The 16,033-nt window shown below is 62.7% G+C and overlaps 1 protein-coding gene across 1 annotated transcript; it reads left to right on the forward strand.

Moving 5' to 3' along the window:
- Nucleotides 1-829: 829 nt before the first annotated feature.
- On the forward strand, nt 830-12,428 carry AIRE (autoimmune regulator). The gene is made up of 14 exons (XM_036448632.2): nt 830-979; nt 1,706-1,880; nt 2,167-2,322; nt 2,723-2,797; nt 3,415-3,528; nt 4,586-4,725; nt 4,820-4,900; nt 5,838-5,953; nt 6,894-6,995; nt 7,675-7,876; nt 8,478-8,596; nt 8,715-8,817; nt 11,374-11,442; nt 11,997-12,428. The coding sequence occupies exons 1-14, from the start codon at nt 830-832 to the stop codon at nt 12,075-12,077; spliced, it is 1,683 nt and encodes a 560-aa protein (XP_036304525.1). The 3' UTR covers nt 12,078-12,428.
- The last annotated feature ends 3,605 nt before the right edge of the window (nt 12,429-16,033 follow it).

Below are 16,033 nucleotides of genomic sequence, written 5' to 3' on the forward strand. Positions count from 1 at the left end.
GCTGTCAGGGAACCCCCCACGTGGTGGAAAGTCCAGAATTTTACAAGAGTTTCTTTGCTAATCTCCAACCAAAGTGGCTGGGGGACGCCCGCATGGGGCCGGCTGGGCTGGAGGGCACAGGTGCACCTGCAAGGGGTTCGTGGCTTCAAAAAAGTGAAGTGAGGGCAGCTTTTAGTTCCCCTGGAGCCATTGTGTTAGGGCTCAGGGTCCCTCAGCCAATTGGGGGGGGGGGGGGTGCAGGGTGACCTTGGAGGAGGAGGAGGATGCTCAAACTCTCTGTGTCTGCTGAGCTACTGCAGGCAATGCTCGAGGGGCACCCCGAAAGCCTCAGTTCCGGAGACCCCTGTGTGCTGGCCGGCAGTGCCAATAGCTGTGACATGAGTGTCTTTGCTTTCCTGAGAACAGGGGCCCACATGAGTGAGGGGCCTGGGGCCTGGGGGTGGTGATCTAGAAGCTTCCTTGGCCCACAGACTGCGGGCAGGTGCAGAGCAGGGCTGGCTGGGGGGGGGGGGGGGGCGCGTCTTACTGGGTTACAGGGAGGTTTCCAGGCCTCCCCCCACCACCCCCCACCCACCCAAGCTCCAGGCCCTGATTGGCTTGGGGCAGCTCGGCCTTTGCTCTTTCCCGGGGCGCCGGGAGGTATAACAGGGGCCCGGCCTCAGCCCGCGGAGGGAGACGCCCGCTCAGGTGCCCAGGTGCCGGGCGAGGCTGGCAGAGCGGGAGGCAGGCGCGGCCCACAGGCCCGGCGGCACCCCGAGGCCGCGGGACCCCCGCCGCGGAGAGGGCCCCCGGTCCGCGCGCCCGGACGGACGGACGGACGGACGGCGGGATGGCGGGCGAGGCCCGCGGCGGCGGGGACGGGGCGCTGCGCCGCCTGCTGAGGCTGCACCGCACGGACATCGCCGTGGCCGTGGACAGCGCCTTCCCGCTGCTGCACGCGCTGGCCGACCACGACGTGGTCCCCGAGGACAAGTTCCAGGTGGGCCCCAGCCCCGTCCCCACACCCGAGACTCCCCGAGCCCCCCCCCCCCGCCCCCAGACTCCGAAGCCCCGCCCAGGAGCCCCCACACCCCCTGGAGACTCCCCACGCCCCGCCCAGGAGTGGGGAGAGAAGTCCCTGATGGATGCGCCCGGCCCCTCCCGCTTCTAAGCACCACTCTCAAGGCCCCCAACCATCCCCCCAAGCCCCGCCCACGAGCCAGATGGACAGCCCGCAGGACCAGTTAGAGGTTGGCCCCTGCCCCCCATGCCCTAGCCCTCTCCTCCAAGCCCAGCCCCCAGCCTGGGGGACGGTCTCCTGGGCAAATTCCAGATGTGCCCCCTACGCAGATTCCTAATCCCCTCCTGGGCAATGGTGAGCAGGCCCAAGGCCCCCCTGCTCCTGGGCCAGGGTGCGAGGGTCCAGCAGGTGGACTGGGGAGGGGGCTGTCCCCTAGGACCCGCCCTGGGACCTAGAACCACGGCATCTCACGCCCAAGCCTACGTCCAAGCCAGTGGCAGGTCCCCTAAGATGACTGCCAAGTAGCCCCCCTCACACCAGCATCCAGTGCCATCCTCGAGCCTGCCCCCAGCCGGGGAATGAGCGGGTGCCAGGTGTCCCGCAGACTCCTCTGGGGTGGCATCCGCCCTCCAGCCCCACAGGAGGCGGGAGGAGGGGGCTGGGGAAGCACAGAAGCCCCCCTCCCCCTCCCCGCTCTCGCTCCAGGAGACCCTGCGGCTGAAGGAGAAGGAGGGCTGCCCGCAGGCCTTCCACGCCCTCCTCTCCTGGCTCCTGACCCAGGACTCCGCCGCCATCCTGGACTTCTGGAGGGTCCTCTTCAAGGACTACAACCTGGAGAGATACGCCCGGCTGCAGCCGGTCCTGGACAGCTTCCCCAGAGGTGGGGCCTGCTGAGGCCGGGGCCTGGGGTCAGCCTCTGGCTGGGGTTGGGCGTCCCTGCAGGCCGGCCTCCCTGGCTGGGGGCTGGGATGCCTGGAGTCATGTCGCTGAGCCCCAGGGAGACTGTAAGTGGGAAGAAGTTGGGGCGGGGGGTGTGTGGGGGGGTGTTAGGGAGACTCTGGCCATCACCCAGGACAGCCCTGAGTTCCAGGAGACGCAGGCCCAGGCCTCGCCCACCGTGCCCAGAGGTCAGTTCTGGGCTTGAGGCCTCTGCCCACGCCCCGCAGACGTGGACCTCAGCCAGCCCCGGAAAGGGAGGAAGCCCCCGGCCGGCCCCAAGGCCCCAGTGCCCCTGCCCAGGCCCCCCACCAAGAGGAAGGCCCTGGAGGAGCCTCGGGCGACCCCGCCCGCAGCCCTGTCCCCCAGGCGCACCTCCAGCCCAGGTACGCAGCCCGCAGTCCCAAGAGCAGTTCTGGCCACAGATCCCCCGAGAGGCCGGCACCCCGGTCCCCCCACACCTTCTCCCAGCTGCTCTGGGAGCCTCTGTCCCACCTGGTCAGCAGAAGCCAGCCCCCCTTGGAGGAGAGGGCTAGGGCATGGGGGGGGGGGGGCGCGGGGTCCCTCCAGGTGCGGGTGGCACACTGCAGGGGGCCCAGTGCCCAGGAAGGAGGCAGGCGGTGGCACGTCTTTCCACTGACGTGAACACCAGAGCCCTGTAAAGCCAGGGGACCCGCGGGAGCTGGAAGACCAGCCCTGCTCACCGGACACCCCCCCCCCCCCCGCCCGCCGGCCGGCCGGCCCCTGAGTGGAGAGCAGGCCCGGCTGCCGCAGCTCCCCCCGCAGGCTCCCAGGGGAAGGCCAAGCACCCGAAGAAGCAGGAGAGCAGCGCTGAGCCGCCGTGCCTCCCACTGGGCAATGGTGAGCAGGAGTGTGGGGGTCCTGGGCCAGGGTGTGGGGGTCCAGCAGGGGGACTGGGGAGGGGGCTGTCCTCTAGGACCTGTCCTGGGACCTGGAGCCATGGCATCTCACCCCTAAGCCACATCCAGAAGAGAGGGCGGGCCTGGGGTTACCCCCCCTGTGCCCATCCTGCAGGGCAGCTCTCCTCTGCTTCCTCCAGAGAAGCCTCCTGGTCCTTGGGCTGGATTCAGCCTGGCCTTTGTCTGTCCCCATCTGCCCCCAGACACAGGGCCCCAGAGGCCCTCTGTGGTCACCTGGTGCCTTCCTCTCAGCACCACCCTGGGCCATGTTCCGGGGAACCTGATCATTTCTGCCTGCCTGCCTGCCATGTCCAGTGGGTACACACACTACACACACACACACACACACACACACACACACACAGAGTCTGTGCTCTGACACATGGGCTGTGTGTGTGTGTATGTGTGGAGGGGCTGGGCCCGCTCCAAGGCCTGCCCTGAGCGGGAGAGAAGGATTCTGCTGCCCAGGTGCCTCTTGCTCCCCACTGCCCGCATGGAGGGGGTGCTCAGGGGCCATCTTCCCAGTGGGTGACCCCCGCCTGGTGCTCCCTTCCCCAGGAATTCAGACGATGTCCGCTTCGGTCCAGAGAGCCGTGGCTGTGTCGTCTGGGGATGTCCCGGGAGCCTGCGGGGCTGTGGAGGGGATCCTCATCCAGCAGGTGTTTGAGTCAGGTAGACGGTGCTGGCCCCTGAGATCCACGTCCCCCCTTCACTCTCCGGTGGCCCCAGAGCAGGCAGGACCGTGGACAAGGCAGCCAGCGTCCCCCCGAGTGGTTCTGGCTTTGGAAGGGTGGGAGGCACAGCTCCCCGAGATGGGGGGGCGGGGCACAGGAGGAACTCCTGACCAAGCAGGCCAGGGAACTTCTGCGAGGCGAGTGGTCCAGGGCCACACCCGGGGTCACCTCCCTCCCTCCCGCCTCTCGGACGGGCCTCTTCAGGATCACCGGCTCCCGTCCTTGAACGTCCTCAGCTTGTAAGTCTGAGGCCTGTGGAAGCCTGCGCTGCTCAGACCTCCGGGGAGGGCTGCTCTCTCGCAGGACAGCCTGCAGCACCCCTTCTCTGCACCTCCTTACTCCACCCGCTGTCCCTGGCACCAGCTGAGGACACGAGGACGGCCGGGCCCAGCTGGCCCCTCGGAGCTGCCGGAGGCCCTGGTCTCTCGCCGGGAGGACACAAGGACCCGGCAGTAGTTTCTCAGGGCCGTTGTGCCGCATTGTCACTAACTGGGTGGCGTCAAGCAACAGAAACTCCAAACTCTCCGTGTTCGCAAAGCCACTTTCGAGGAGGCTCGAGGGCAGAGCCGTCCTGCCTCTCCCAGACCCTCCTTCCCTGGCTCCCTGGCTCCCTGGTTCCCTGGCTTGGCACCTCGTCAGCCGCAGCCTCCACCTCCGTTGTCACGGGGCCTCCTCCCTGTCTCTCTGTGTCCTCTCCTCTTCTCACGAGGACCCCAGTCGCTGGACACAGGGTCCAGGGCAAGTCCATTGTAACTAATCACATCTGCGAAGACCCTACTTTCAAATAAGGTCCCGTACCCGCATTCCAGGCGGACATGGATTTGGGGGACACACAATACAGTTCCCAGCAGAGACCACTCCCAGGGGCGGGTGGGGGAGGAGCATCCAGCTGCAGAGCACGGCCTCCCTGCTGCCCGCTGGCCACCGGCCGGGGCCTGCGTGCAGCGGAGTGGGCACCTGGGCAGGCAGCCGGGCCAGTCAGCTTCTCCTCCCAGGCGGCACCCAGAAGTGCATCCAGGTTGGCGGTGTGTACACTCCCGGCAAGTTTGAGGACCCCGGCGGAGGGAAGAGCAAGGCCCGCAGCGGCGGCCTGAAGACCCTGGTCCGAGCAAAGGGCCCCCAGGTCGCTGCCCCCGTAAGTGCTGCCCGACAGCCACGTGGCTCCCGCCTCCAGTACACACAGTGGCTGCTGGGGCTCCCGCCCTGACTGTCTCCCCTGTCCCTGGCAGGCTGGCGAGGACCCCAGAGCAGGCCAGCAGGACAGGGTCCCGGCCCCCCTCCCCCTCCCCAGTGAGCCCCAGCTCCACCAGGTAATTCCCAGACGTGGGGGGATAGGGGGTGCCCTCGTCCCCATGACCCAGGGCTTCCCACTTGTCGGGGACACCTCCCTCAGTGACGGCGGGACAGGCCTACGCCCCTGTTCGCAGGGGGAGCTCTTGTTTTCAATAGTGCGTTTTCCTGATAACACACAATGGTGAACATTCAAATAAGCCAGACAGTGAGTCCTGCCGGGCTTTTAAAAATGTTTGGTCCAGAGGCCAGCTGCCTCTCGCCTCCAAACTGGCCCATGGATGGTGGTTGCCCCTCCTGGGAGCCAGAACCCGAATGCCAAGCTCACCTTTGGGCTCTGGCGGCGTTTCTTACTGAGGCAGAATGAGTCCCGGGGCCCGGCCCCTCCACACCAGGCCCTGTCCGGGCCCCTGGATCCGGGGGGACCCAGGCCCGCTCTTGGCTGGCAGGTCCGGGAGGATTGTTATAACGAGTGGCTCACTGCTGTGCTGGCTGCCAGCCTGGCAGTTCAGGGGGCTTCTGGAGGAGGTGGCACCCCGCAGGGCATCATGGGTACATGCAGGCAAGGGCACATGCAGACTGGAGGCCTCAGCGGGAGGGGACATCAGGTGCCCAGGGCAAACAGGAACTCCTCTGGGCCTACAGCTCCTTACCCTCTGAGGAAGGGGCAGATGGGGTGGGCGTGCAGCCTGGGGCCACTGGAGCACAGGTGCCCGGGAGAAACCCGCTTCCTAAAGGTTCTTCCCGAGAGAGGTGGATGTGGCGGGTGTGCAGGGACTAGAATCTCAGAGATGGAAGGGGTCGTGGGCAGGCCCGGGGAGCAGGCATTGCCAGCGGCGGAGCAGGCCGGGAACCGGGGTGCCCCTGGGGAGCCTCTGGGGAGCCTGCAGTGCAGCTGTTCTGGGGGAGGCTGGCCCACCCCCTGTCCACCAGAGGAAGGGGTCTCTTTCCGGCCAGAAGAACGAGGACGAGTGTGCCGTGTGCCTGGACGGCGGGGAGCTCATCTGCTGTGACGGCTGCCCCCGCGCCTTCCACCTGGCCTGCCTGTCCCCGCCGCTGCAGGCGATCCCCAGGTGAGCCCGCGTGCTGGTCACCCGCAGCACCCGCCCCCCCACCTGCTTCACAGCCCCCTCCACCCACCGGCCCGAGTGGGAGGCCTCCGGACGTCTCTCGGTTCCACGGATGGGGAGGGAGGCACCTTCAGGGTGGCCTTGGCTCAGGGCACTGGACAGTGGGGACTGGGCTGCTCCCCCTCCACCTCCCTCACGCTGTCCCCAGTCTGGCCAGCTTGGCCCGCAGAGCACTGAGGGTGGTGAAGCAGTATGGATGCCGGAAGCAAAAGAGTGGCCAGTCTGTCCCATCTCACTCCACACTCCCGGGCAAACTTCCCACAAGCAGCTGACCCCTCCACCCCCAGATGAAGTCAGGCCACAAAGCTGCACCCCAAGGGCTGGTCTGCCTCCCGGTGCACCCTGCCCAGCCACCGGGAGAGCCTTGCCCTCTAGCACCCGTGACCATAGGCCATGGTGGTCTGCTCTCTGAGCTTCTAAACAAGGGGGCTCGGCCCAGGTCCTGCTCGCCCACCCCGGACACCGATTGTCCGTCATTCTTCCATCCTCTTCCTTCCTGCCCTTACCCACATGGTGGGTCCAGCGTATAAACACCAGCCCCGGGAGGCCCCAGCTGCAGGCCAAGCCCCTGCCAGCAGGCACAGGCGGCTGCAGGTGTGGGGGCCGGGCATTTTGGGGCTCATCCGAGAAGTACCCCCGGGACACTGATCTTGTGGGTGAGGTCCATCCCACCTGAGGCACATAGTGGGCATCCTTGGCTCTCCTAAGGACTGGTTGGGCGGGCCCTTCCACGGTGGCTCTGCCCACTTCCTGCCTTGGTTCCCCATCGGTAAAAGGGAAGGGTGACTGGGAGGAGCCCTCAGGCCTCCCTGAGCTTTGGGGCTGGGAAGCTACCAAGCCTCAGCCTTGCTCTGCATGCCTCTGGCCGGGACCACGTGAGCAGCGGTACTTGGAGGTGCTCCAGCTGCCTCCAGGGAAGAGCCCAGCCGGACCTGCCTGGGGCCAAGGAGCCACCTGCGGAGATCCCGGTAAGCACAGGCTTGTCGTCCTGCAGGCCCTGCCCGCGGGCCCCTCCCAGCCGTTGAACCACGTGTCCCCACCCTAGCCTGGCCACGTCCATTCAACTTAAAAAACAAAACAAAACACATTTCTTTATTGATTAAGGTATCACATATTTGTCCTCATCCCCCCCCACCCCCCATTCCCATCCCAAACTCCTCCCCACACATGCCTCCACCTCCCTGTTGTCCGTGACCACTGGTTAGGCTTGTATGCATGCATACAAGTCCTTTGGTTGATCTCCTCCCTCTCCCCCCCACCCCCAATTCAACTTTCTATAGCAGGGCCTGAGGGGTGTCAGCAGCTGGGCTGCTGCCCTTACAGTGGCCCCGTTTCTCAATGCTTGAACTGGGGTGCCTCACTCTGTCATCCCAAGGGATGTGCTTTGATAATGTTCACCCTAAAATATTTTCGTGTCTGATGCAGCAAAGACATGAAGGATATAACACAGGCCTGGATGTAGATGGGGTGTTTACCTCGACAGTCCCCGGGGCCTTTGGGCACCCCACCTTCAGATGGGGAAAAGGTGAAGGGTGGAGGGCCTCGGAGCTGGGACGGCAGCCCAGCCTTTCTGACCCACGTGCATGGCTCCCACACCAGCCCTGGTTCCCAGCAGTCACTGACGCCCTGGCCGGTGCTGGGCGGGTCCCTGCAGCCCCTCTGAGCCCGGGGCCCTGGTTCCAGGTCATCCTGGGACCGCGGTCCTCAGGAGAGGAGGTGAAGGGACTGCTCAGGGAGCCCCCCGCTGGTATGGACACTGCCGTCGCCTACAAGCACCTGCTGAACCCACCGTCCGGGCCCCCCCTGCCCATCCTGGACCCCGCCGCCCTCCGCCCCCTACTCAGCGTGGGCCCTGAGGGGCAGCAGGTGAGGGGGCCAGGGCCCTGGGGTCTGGTGTTGCCTGGAGGAAGTGACTCAGGGGAAAGTGGAGGGGAAAGGGGGCGGGAGTCTAAGGAGATTAGGAGTCAGGGCTGGGGGGTGGGGTGGGGGAGGGGCTCTGCCAGGAGCAGTCTGATGTACCATGGGGAGGGCAGGTGGGAAGAAGCTGGAAGGAGGCATGGGGGGTGGGTGCTGTGGGAGAGCACCCAGAACGGGGGAGGAGGAGGGGGAGAGGATTCCAGGAGGGATTCCTCCAGGGGCGAGGCATCCTTATTGCTCCTGAAATTCCCAGCCCTAAAAGAGGCTGGACAGACAGCACAGGGACTGGGGTGACATTGGGGGGAGTCCCCACGAACCGCAGCTCTCCATGCCTCCTCTGGAGAGTGCCATTTCAGAGACCCCTTGACCGGCCCGGAAGGAGCCCAGGCGCACCCAGGAGGAGGGAGGTGGGGGTGCCCGGTTTCTCCGGGCCGGGACCCCAAACCGCCCCTCCCTGCGCGCGCCCACCCCGCGGCCCAGCCCCGGCGGGGTCCCTGGGAGAGGGTGGGGGTGCAGGGTCGGTAGCGGGCCCTTCCCGTGCGCCCCGCAGGGCTCGGCGGCCGGCGCGCGGTGCGGGGTGTGCGGGGACGGCGCGGACGCGCTGCGGTGCGCGCACTGCGCCGCCGCCTTCCACTGGCTCTGCCACTTCCCCGCCGGTGCGCGGCCAGGGTGAGTGCGGGACCGGGGGAGGGGGGGGGCACCCAGCGGTCCTGCGGGGGTCCCTCCTGCCCCCCGCCAGCCCCGGCCGAGCCCCGGCACCCCGCAGCCTGTCCGCCGCTCTGCGCAGGGCCGTCCTGCGCTGCCGATCCTGCTCCGGAGACCCCGGCCCGGCCCCCGGGGAGGGGCCGCCCGGCCCGAGCCCCGCCCGGCCGGCCCCCGGGCCCGCCAAGGTGAGCGCCCCCGGGGGGCAGGGGGCCCGCGGGGTGGAGAGGTGAAGGGAGAGCATCTGGGGAAGGAGCTCTGGCGCCCGTTTCGCGGGTTTTCATGAACACGTGTTCCTTGTGTCTGTGCGATGGCTTTGTTTCAAGGGACTCCCTTTTGGTAACTTGCATCTATCGGGAAAGGAAGCCCGCCTAAGCAGTGGTCCCAGGTTGGATCACGTCTGTGCCCAGAGCTCCCTGGCCCCGTACCCTTCCCCCAGCCGGGAGTGCGGGGGGTGGGGGGGATAGGGTGAGGGGCGAGCGGAAAGGGGACCCCACGGTGGGGTGATCATGCACACGTGATGACGTAGGATGAACCACTCGTGCAACCACCCCCCTCCACAAAGGAAATTCAAACTTGTTGAGCATTTTAAAAAAAAATATTTTTATTGATTGCAGAGAGGAAGGGAGAGGGAGAGAGAAACATCAATGATAAGAAGAGAGAATCACTGATTGGCTGCCTCCTGCACTCCACACTGGGGGTGGAGCCCAAACCTCCCTCCCCCATGTGCCCTAATCAGAGTCGAACCCTGACCTCCAGGTTTACAGGTGGATGCTCAACCACTGAGCCATATGGGCCTGGCTAGAGCATTTTTTAAAAAGCATTTTTAAATATTTTGAAAGCAGGCCCCACACTAGGGATTGAATCCACAACCCAAGCATGTGCCCTTGACCAGATTTGAACCCCGGGACTTTTCAGTCCACAGGCTGACGCTCTAGCCACTGAGCCAAACCTGCTAGCGCTGTAGAGACTTTTTATAAAAATGTATGTGGCTCAAAACAGGATAAGCTTGGAAGCAAGATCTCAACAGACGGAGAACAATGCTCCACAGAATAAAGTTTGCAGTTTCTCCTCTGCACCGAGGCTCAGGAAGGGCCACAGGGAAGCCTGGGTGGAGATGGCAGAAAGCAAGGCTCTGGTGGGATACAGGACGGTTAAGACTGTGTGCTGTCTGGAGGGGGTCCCGCTTTAGAAGGAGGAGTCTGACGGGGGCATTTCAAAGGCTTGTTAACTAGATGCATAGGAACAGTGGATGGGGTTGGTCTAAGACAGTGTTCGGCAAACTTTGGCTCGCGAGCCACAGGCGGCTCTTTGGCCCCTTGAGTGTGGCTCTTCCACAAAATACCACGGCCTGGGCGAGTCTATTTTGAAGTGGCGTTAGAAGAAGTTTAAGTTTAAAAAATGTGGCTCTCCAAAGAAATTTCAATCGTTGCGCTGTTGATATTTGGCTCTGTGGACTAATGAGTTTGCCGGCCACTGGTTTAAGGCAAAGAAAAGCTTTCACTAAAGAAGCTCTGTGCCTCTGACTATCCACCATGACCTGCCGGGTTAGGTAGGAGTGTATGGTCGGATCGCTCAGTGAGGAACGTTCCGTAGAACCCCATTTCCATGCACACCCCACTCCTCCAGCAGCCCTGGGATGGAACCCTTCCCAGCCCCATCCTGCAGCCAAGAGTCCGTGGGGAGAAGTAACTCTCTCCACCCTCATTTGTCCAGGAGGAGAGGCAGCCGAGGCCCCAGCAGCCGAGCAACACTCATCTGGGGCTCCCTCAGAATCTGGGGGGTCCCGTTGCCCCCCAGTTAGGAGCCCCGAGAGGGTGGGGCCTCTTGCCCTAGCTGCCCTATGCAGAGGCCTCCCTGACCACATCCCTGGCCTGGAGGAATCTGGGGGCCCCAGGGGTCCTGCCCGCATCCAGGCCCATCTAGCATGCAGGCCCGCCCAGGAAGGGACTCTGGGGACCACCTGGCGGGGCTCACAGCGGCCAGGTCCCCACCCATCTGCTCAGGGTGTGCCCAGGCCAGCTCACTGCCTCCGGGCAGCCTGGGGGGTGGGTCTCCCAGGAGGGGACACCTCCCTCCAGAATAAGCTTCCTTTATTGAGACCGGGTTTCTTTCCTCTTAACACCAAGGGCTGGCCTCTTCTCATTGTGATGTAAAATGTCCTGCCATTTTGGAGTTGCCCCAGACCGTTTCCTGAAGGCTCCTGCACACCCCGGGGCTGGGGCCTGTGTTTATCAGACCCTCCCCGGCGGAATGCTGGCACTTCCTGTTCTGAGCTACAAGCCGGCCATTTTCACTCAGTTCCACTTCAGTATGGATGTCTCCCCTCCTGGCCGAATCCTCATTCCCTGCTCTGGCACCTTTGCCAGGGGCACGGCTGGCTGGCCTTAGACCAGGCACTTCCCTCTCGGGTCTTCAGTTTTCCATCAGTGATGGGGTTCTCTAAGTCACCTCACATTCCCCAGAGGGCCACACGCAACGTGCGGGGGCAGGCACATCGGCGGGCTTGGGGCAGGCAGCTCCCAGCTCCCTCACATCCACCCTGCCTGTGCCCACTGCCTCCAGAAGGAGCTGGGTGCTAGAATTCAGTTTTCAGCCCCCCTGTGCCCCCTCCCAGCACTTGCCACTACCTCCACCCCCCTCCCCCCGCCAGCCCCTGAAGCCTCTGCAGGGAGTTCTGTTTCCATGAGGATGTCCCTAAGGGGGTGTGGACGTTGGGGTGACCTTCCTTTCCTGGGTTCCAGACAGGGGACAGTTCTACTGGTCACGAGCCCGTTCTGCACAGGGATGACCTGGAGTCCCTCCTGAGTGAGGTAACACATCATGTGGCCTCCACCTTGTCCTTCCTGCTCCCCCCGACCCCCACCAACCACAAGCCAGCCAGCACCCGAGCCACAGGAGGGGCAAGGAGTCCCGGCTCTGGGCTCCAGCATGGCCCTGACCCCTCTGTCACATGAGCACACAGCTCAACAAGGGGACCCTGGGCTGCTCCCCCTTCTAGCCGGCTTGCAGGCCCTGGTGCCCAGGGGGGGGGGGGTGTTGCAGAACCCCAGCAAGAGGGCCACCAGAGTCTGACTTGGAGGCCATGCCTTTGGGGGGAGGGGGGGGGGAGACGCGGACAGGAGCTCTGCTGTTTGTGGCTCTCTCCCTCCTCTTCCTGACCCGGCCTCTCTGCTGAAGACGAGCAGCTAGGTTCGCAGGGAAGAAAATGTGGCTTTTAGGGGCCTCATCTTCTTTGGCCCAGAGGTCAACATCCCCGGCTATTCCCCTATCCCGGGGGCCAGATGTGGGTGGGGCAGGCATGCCTTTCCTGGGAGGTTCTGGCGGGTTGGCGGGTCCCAGCACCCTGGTTCTGCTCTGTCCGCAGCACTCCTTCGATGGCATCCTGCAGTGGGCCATCCAGAGCATGTCCCGCCCGCTGGCCGAGGTGCCCACCTTCCCCTCCTGATCCAGGAGGGCCCACGCCTCCAAGCATGGAAGGGGAAGGGGCCGAGTGAGATCGGACCCTCCCAGCCCTGCCTCGGCGGACCTGTGAGTGCCCACGTGCTGTGCCCACGGTGCCTCTGCTCTGCGGGGGACAGAGGGACACGCCCCCTCGCCCTGGACCTGTCCAGGTTACAGCCAAGAGGAGCCGCCAAGTTCCAAGGATTGTCAATGTGGCTTATAAACACAACCCATCTTTGTAAACACAGAGCAGCATGCGCACTACCATTAAAGTCACGTCACGTCTGTGTGGTTTTAACATGTTCTCCAGGGGATGGGGTGTGTTTATTCCGAGGGTCCGAACCCCTGTGTTTCTGGAGCCCGAAGTGTAGGTGGAGCTGGCTGGCTGGAAACTCACGGAAACGGGAAGAGAAATGCCTGGGAGCTGGAATCAAAGGGAGACGCGACAGCTCCACGCTGCCCTCTGCCGGCAGCGCGTGGTGCTGCCTTTGGCCCGGGGAGCAAAGTCCAGGTTCCACATTTGGCCCGGCCCCGCCCACCTCTGTCTCTGCCCGCACCGCGCTCCTGCTTTCCTGTTTCTGAGGGGCCAAGCTCATCCAGCCCAGGGCCTTTGCAGGGCTGCTCCCTCTGCTCATTTTTCCTTCCCTTGATGCTTTGCAGCCTGTTTTCTCAGCATTGAGAGCTCAGCTCCAATGCCACCTCATGCATTCAGTTATTCACTTAGTCATTCATGCATTCATTCAAGAACACTTCCTTGTAGATTTTCTACGCACCAAGCATTTTTCCAGCTGTGGGGTCCCAGAGGGATATTCCAGTGGAGGGATGGACCACATACTAGAGAAAGGTGGCCTCACATGGGGTAACTGTGATACAGAGGTAGGCAGGACTGGGGTCAGAGGGTAGAAGCATGCCAGTGGAGGGGCAGGTGTGTCTGTGCAACAACTCGGAGGTCAAATCGGAGGTTGTGTGATTGGGGCACACTTGACTGAGTCACGCCCAGCTGTAAACAAGTCATGTGAGAGCCCCACCCCAACCCGTAGGCCACACTGTAAGTGAATGACAGGGAAGGTCAGTGGGGCTGGCAGATACCGCAGGCTCCAGGTTTCTGGGAGGAAGCCCTGGGGAGAGTGGGGTCAGGGCTGGAGTGCAGACTGAGCTCCAGGAGCCTCGGAGCAGGGCCTCCAAAGGACCAGGTGTCTTCGGAAGGCTCCCTGATGGAGCTTCCAGCCCCTCTGCTCCATTTTCCTCATAGCCACTGCCACGGTCTGAAGCTGGCTTCTGGATTGGTCGGCTTCTTCCTAGCGGGTCTGTCTCCCAGAACTGCAGCTGGGGTCAGTCCCTGGGGCCCTGCCTGGTTTGGGGCCATGTCCCCAGGGCCTGGCACAGCTGTTGGGTCAGTGTTGGTGGAGAGGATGGCCGGGCTGTCATGGCTTCCTCACCCACAGGAACCCATGATAGAAGGCCCAGATGGGGGTCAGAGGCCTGGGAGGAAGGGAAGCGGCCACAGGCCTCTGAGTGGGCAGCAAAGCTAGGACTTGTGCTCACGTGGGGCATGGCTTTTGCTCCCACACAGGGAGGCCCAGGCAGGGAGTGACAGCAGGAGTAGGGGTCCCAGTCAAGACTCACAGCCCTCGGCCTCTCTGGGTCTGGCTGGCTCACACAGCCCCTCTGGGGACCCTTTTTGCCTGAACATGGGCTCCTTAGGCTGCACCTGCAGGGTGGAGCGAGGGAGGGGCAGGCCCCCCAGAACAGCTCATGTTTAGGGTCTATTTAGCCCTGGAGGGGGCCTGACTCCCACCAGCGTGGGGTGAGTGCCCCATACCTCTTGATTGAGCAGCTGTTCCGGTCTGGGTCAGGCAGGTAGCGATGGGATAGCAATGCCAGGAGCAGATGAAGGAGCCTGGGATGCTCTAGGAGTGTCCCAGCGTGGAGGCTGGGTCCTGGACAAGGAGAGTCACCGGGAAAGAAAGGACTGTAATCGGACAATCCATGGGTCCGCGCTGCCTGTCACTACTTGAGCCAATTAAGCGGAGACAGGGCTGAAGCATACATGAGTGTTTATTCCAGTGCTGCCGGCAGCATGGAGAGCAGCAGGTCACCCACAAAACCTGCTCGGCAGCCCCCATAAGCCAGCTGGGTGCATAGGGTAGGACTAGGATTCCACGGGGAAGTAGGAATTGTAGGAATGGGAAAGTAAGGACTGCAGGCATGGGTGTGTGGGCAACCTGGGACTCCATTGTTTGGACAACAAGATTGTTAATCTTTCCATGATAAAAGGCAGCTCTTGAATGAGAATGGACCACATTCCAAAGTGGACTGGCAGGTGCAAGGTTGACTGGAAGGTCGAAGGTTGTCTCCCACATCAGAGGGTGGGGGTGGGGAGGTGGGGAGTGGCGAACAACTCCCAGCCAGGTCAGAATGTCCTTTCTTCAACCAACACAATGCAGTCTTGGTTAACAGGGTGTGATTGATATTTCCCATAACCATAGCTAGTCCCCGATATCCTATTTTTTTTAATCATTAATATTTATTTATTTATTTTTAAAATATATTTTTTATTGATTTTGTATAGAGAGGAAGGGAGAGATACCGGTTTCGGCATCAGCTGTCACTGTTTTTGAAATGATAGACAGTTTAGGAATTGCACTGTGTGCTGGGCCCCTGCCCCACAGCACCTGGTCCCGTTTGGAGACCCAGAGGGACTGGCTGATGTGGGGTCACTGTTAAGAATCAGGAGAAGGGCCTGACTGGTTTGGTTCAGTGGATAGAGCGTCGGTCTGTGGACTGAGAGGTCCCAGGTTCAATTCCAGTCAAGGGCATGGACCTTGGTTGCGGGCATATCCCCAGTAGGGGGCGTGCAGGAGGCAGCTGGTCGATGTTTCTCTTTCATCAATGTTTCTAACTCTCTATCCCTCTCCCTTCCTCTCTGCGAAAAATCAATAAAATATTAAGAATCAGGTGAAGGACCTGGTCCATGCGGACGTGCCTGTAGGCTCAGGAAAAGACAGTGTTCAGACACAGCTATGCTCCGGCGCCGGCGGGCAGGCCTGGCTCTCGGCTCGTTACCTGATCTGGGCTGAATGCATGCCTCACATGCCGCCCTGTAACTGGAGCTCCCGCACGTGACAGTGGACTGGGCGCTCCGAGGACAGTTTTGAGAGGCTGCGCAGTGTTAATGCCCCCAGAACTCTGAGAGCCCCCTCTGGGCAGTTGGTGGCAGCCCCTGAGGGGGCAGGGGTCCCCCAGGCGCAGGCTACTCAGTGTGGAAAAGGCTGCTCTGCTCCACCCCAGCAGCCCACCTGCACCCTGGCTCCAAGCTGGGGGTAATCACCTGGTCCCACAATGCCCTGTGTGCCCAGCTGCATCCCTCAGCCCCATAGAGCACATGTGTCAAACACAAGGCCCGCGGGCCAAATCCGTCCCGCCAGGCCTTGCAATGTGGCCCGCACTGCGCTGTCATCACTGCACTCCGCTGCGTTTCCATCACAATGACAGTTTATGACTGTTCAGTAAACCATTAGGCCCGCGATTTAGGCTGGATTTTAGATTTTGGCCCCTTCTCTGATTGAGTTCGACACCCCTACCAGAGAGACGCATCCACCCAGGAAGCCCTTCCCTCAGTGACCCGGCAGCTGCTCCCCGGCCCCAGGGAGCCTCCTGCCCCTTCTGGCCTCAGCCTCCTCGCCATCCCTGCAGGGCACGGTCCCATTGTGACCAACTTTCAACTTCTGCGGAGTTTCATTGATTTTTTAATCTTCACCAGAGGATAGTTTTCCATTGATATTTAGAGAGAGTGGAAGAGAGGGAAAGACAGAGAGAAACACTGATGTGAGAGAAACATAAGGAACATATCGATTGGTTGCCTCCTATAGGAGCCTGCTGCACCAGGGCCTGGGCTGGGGAGGAGCCTGCAACGGAGGCATGTGCCCTTGACCAGAATCGAACCCAGGACCCTTCAGT

Source organism: Pipistrellus kuhlii, unplaced genomic scaffold, assembly GCF_014108245.1.
Source record: "Pipistrellus kuhlii isolate mPipKuh1 unplaced genomic scaffold, mPipKuh1.p scaffold_m20_p_2, whole genome shotgun sequence".
NCBI lineage: Eukaryota > Metazoa > Chordata > Mammalia > Chiroptera > Vespertilionidae > Pipistrellus > Pipistrellus kuhlii.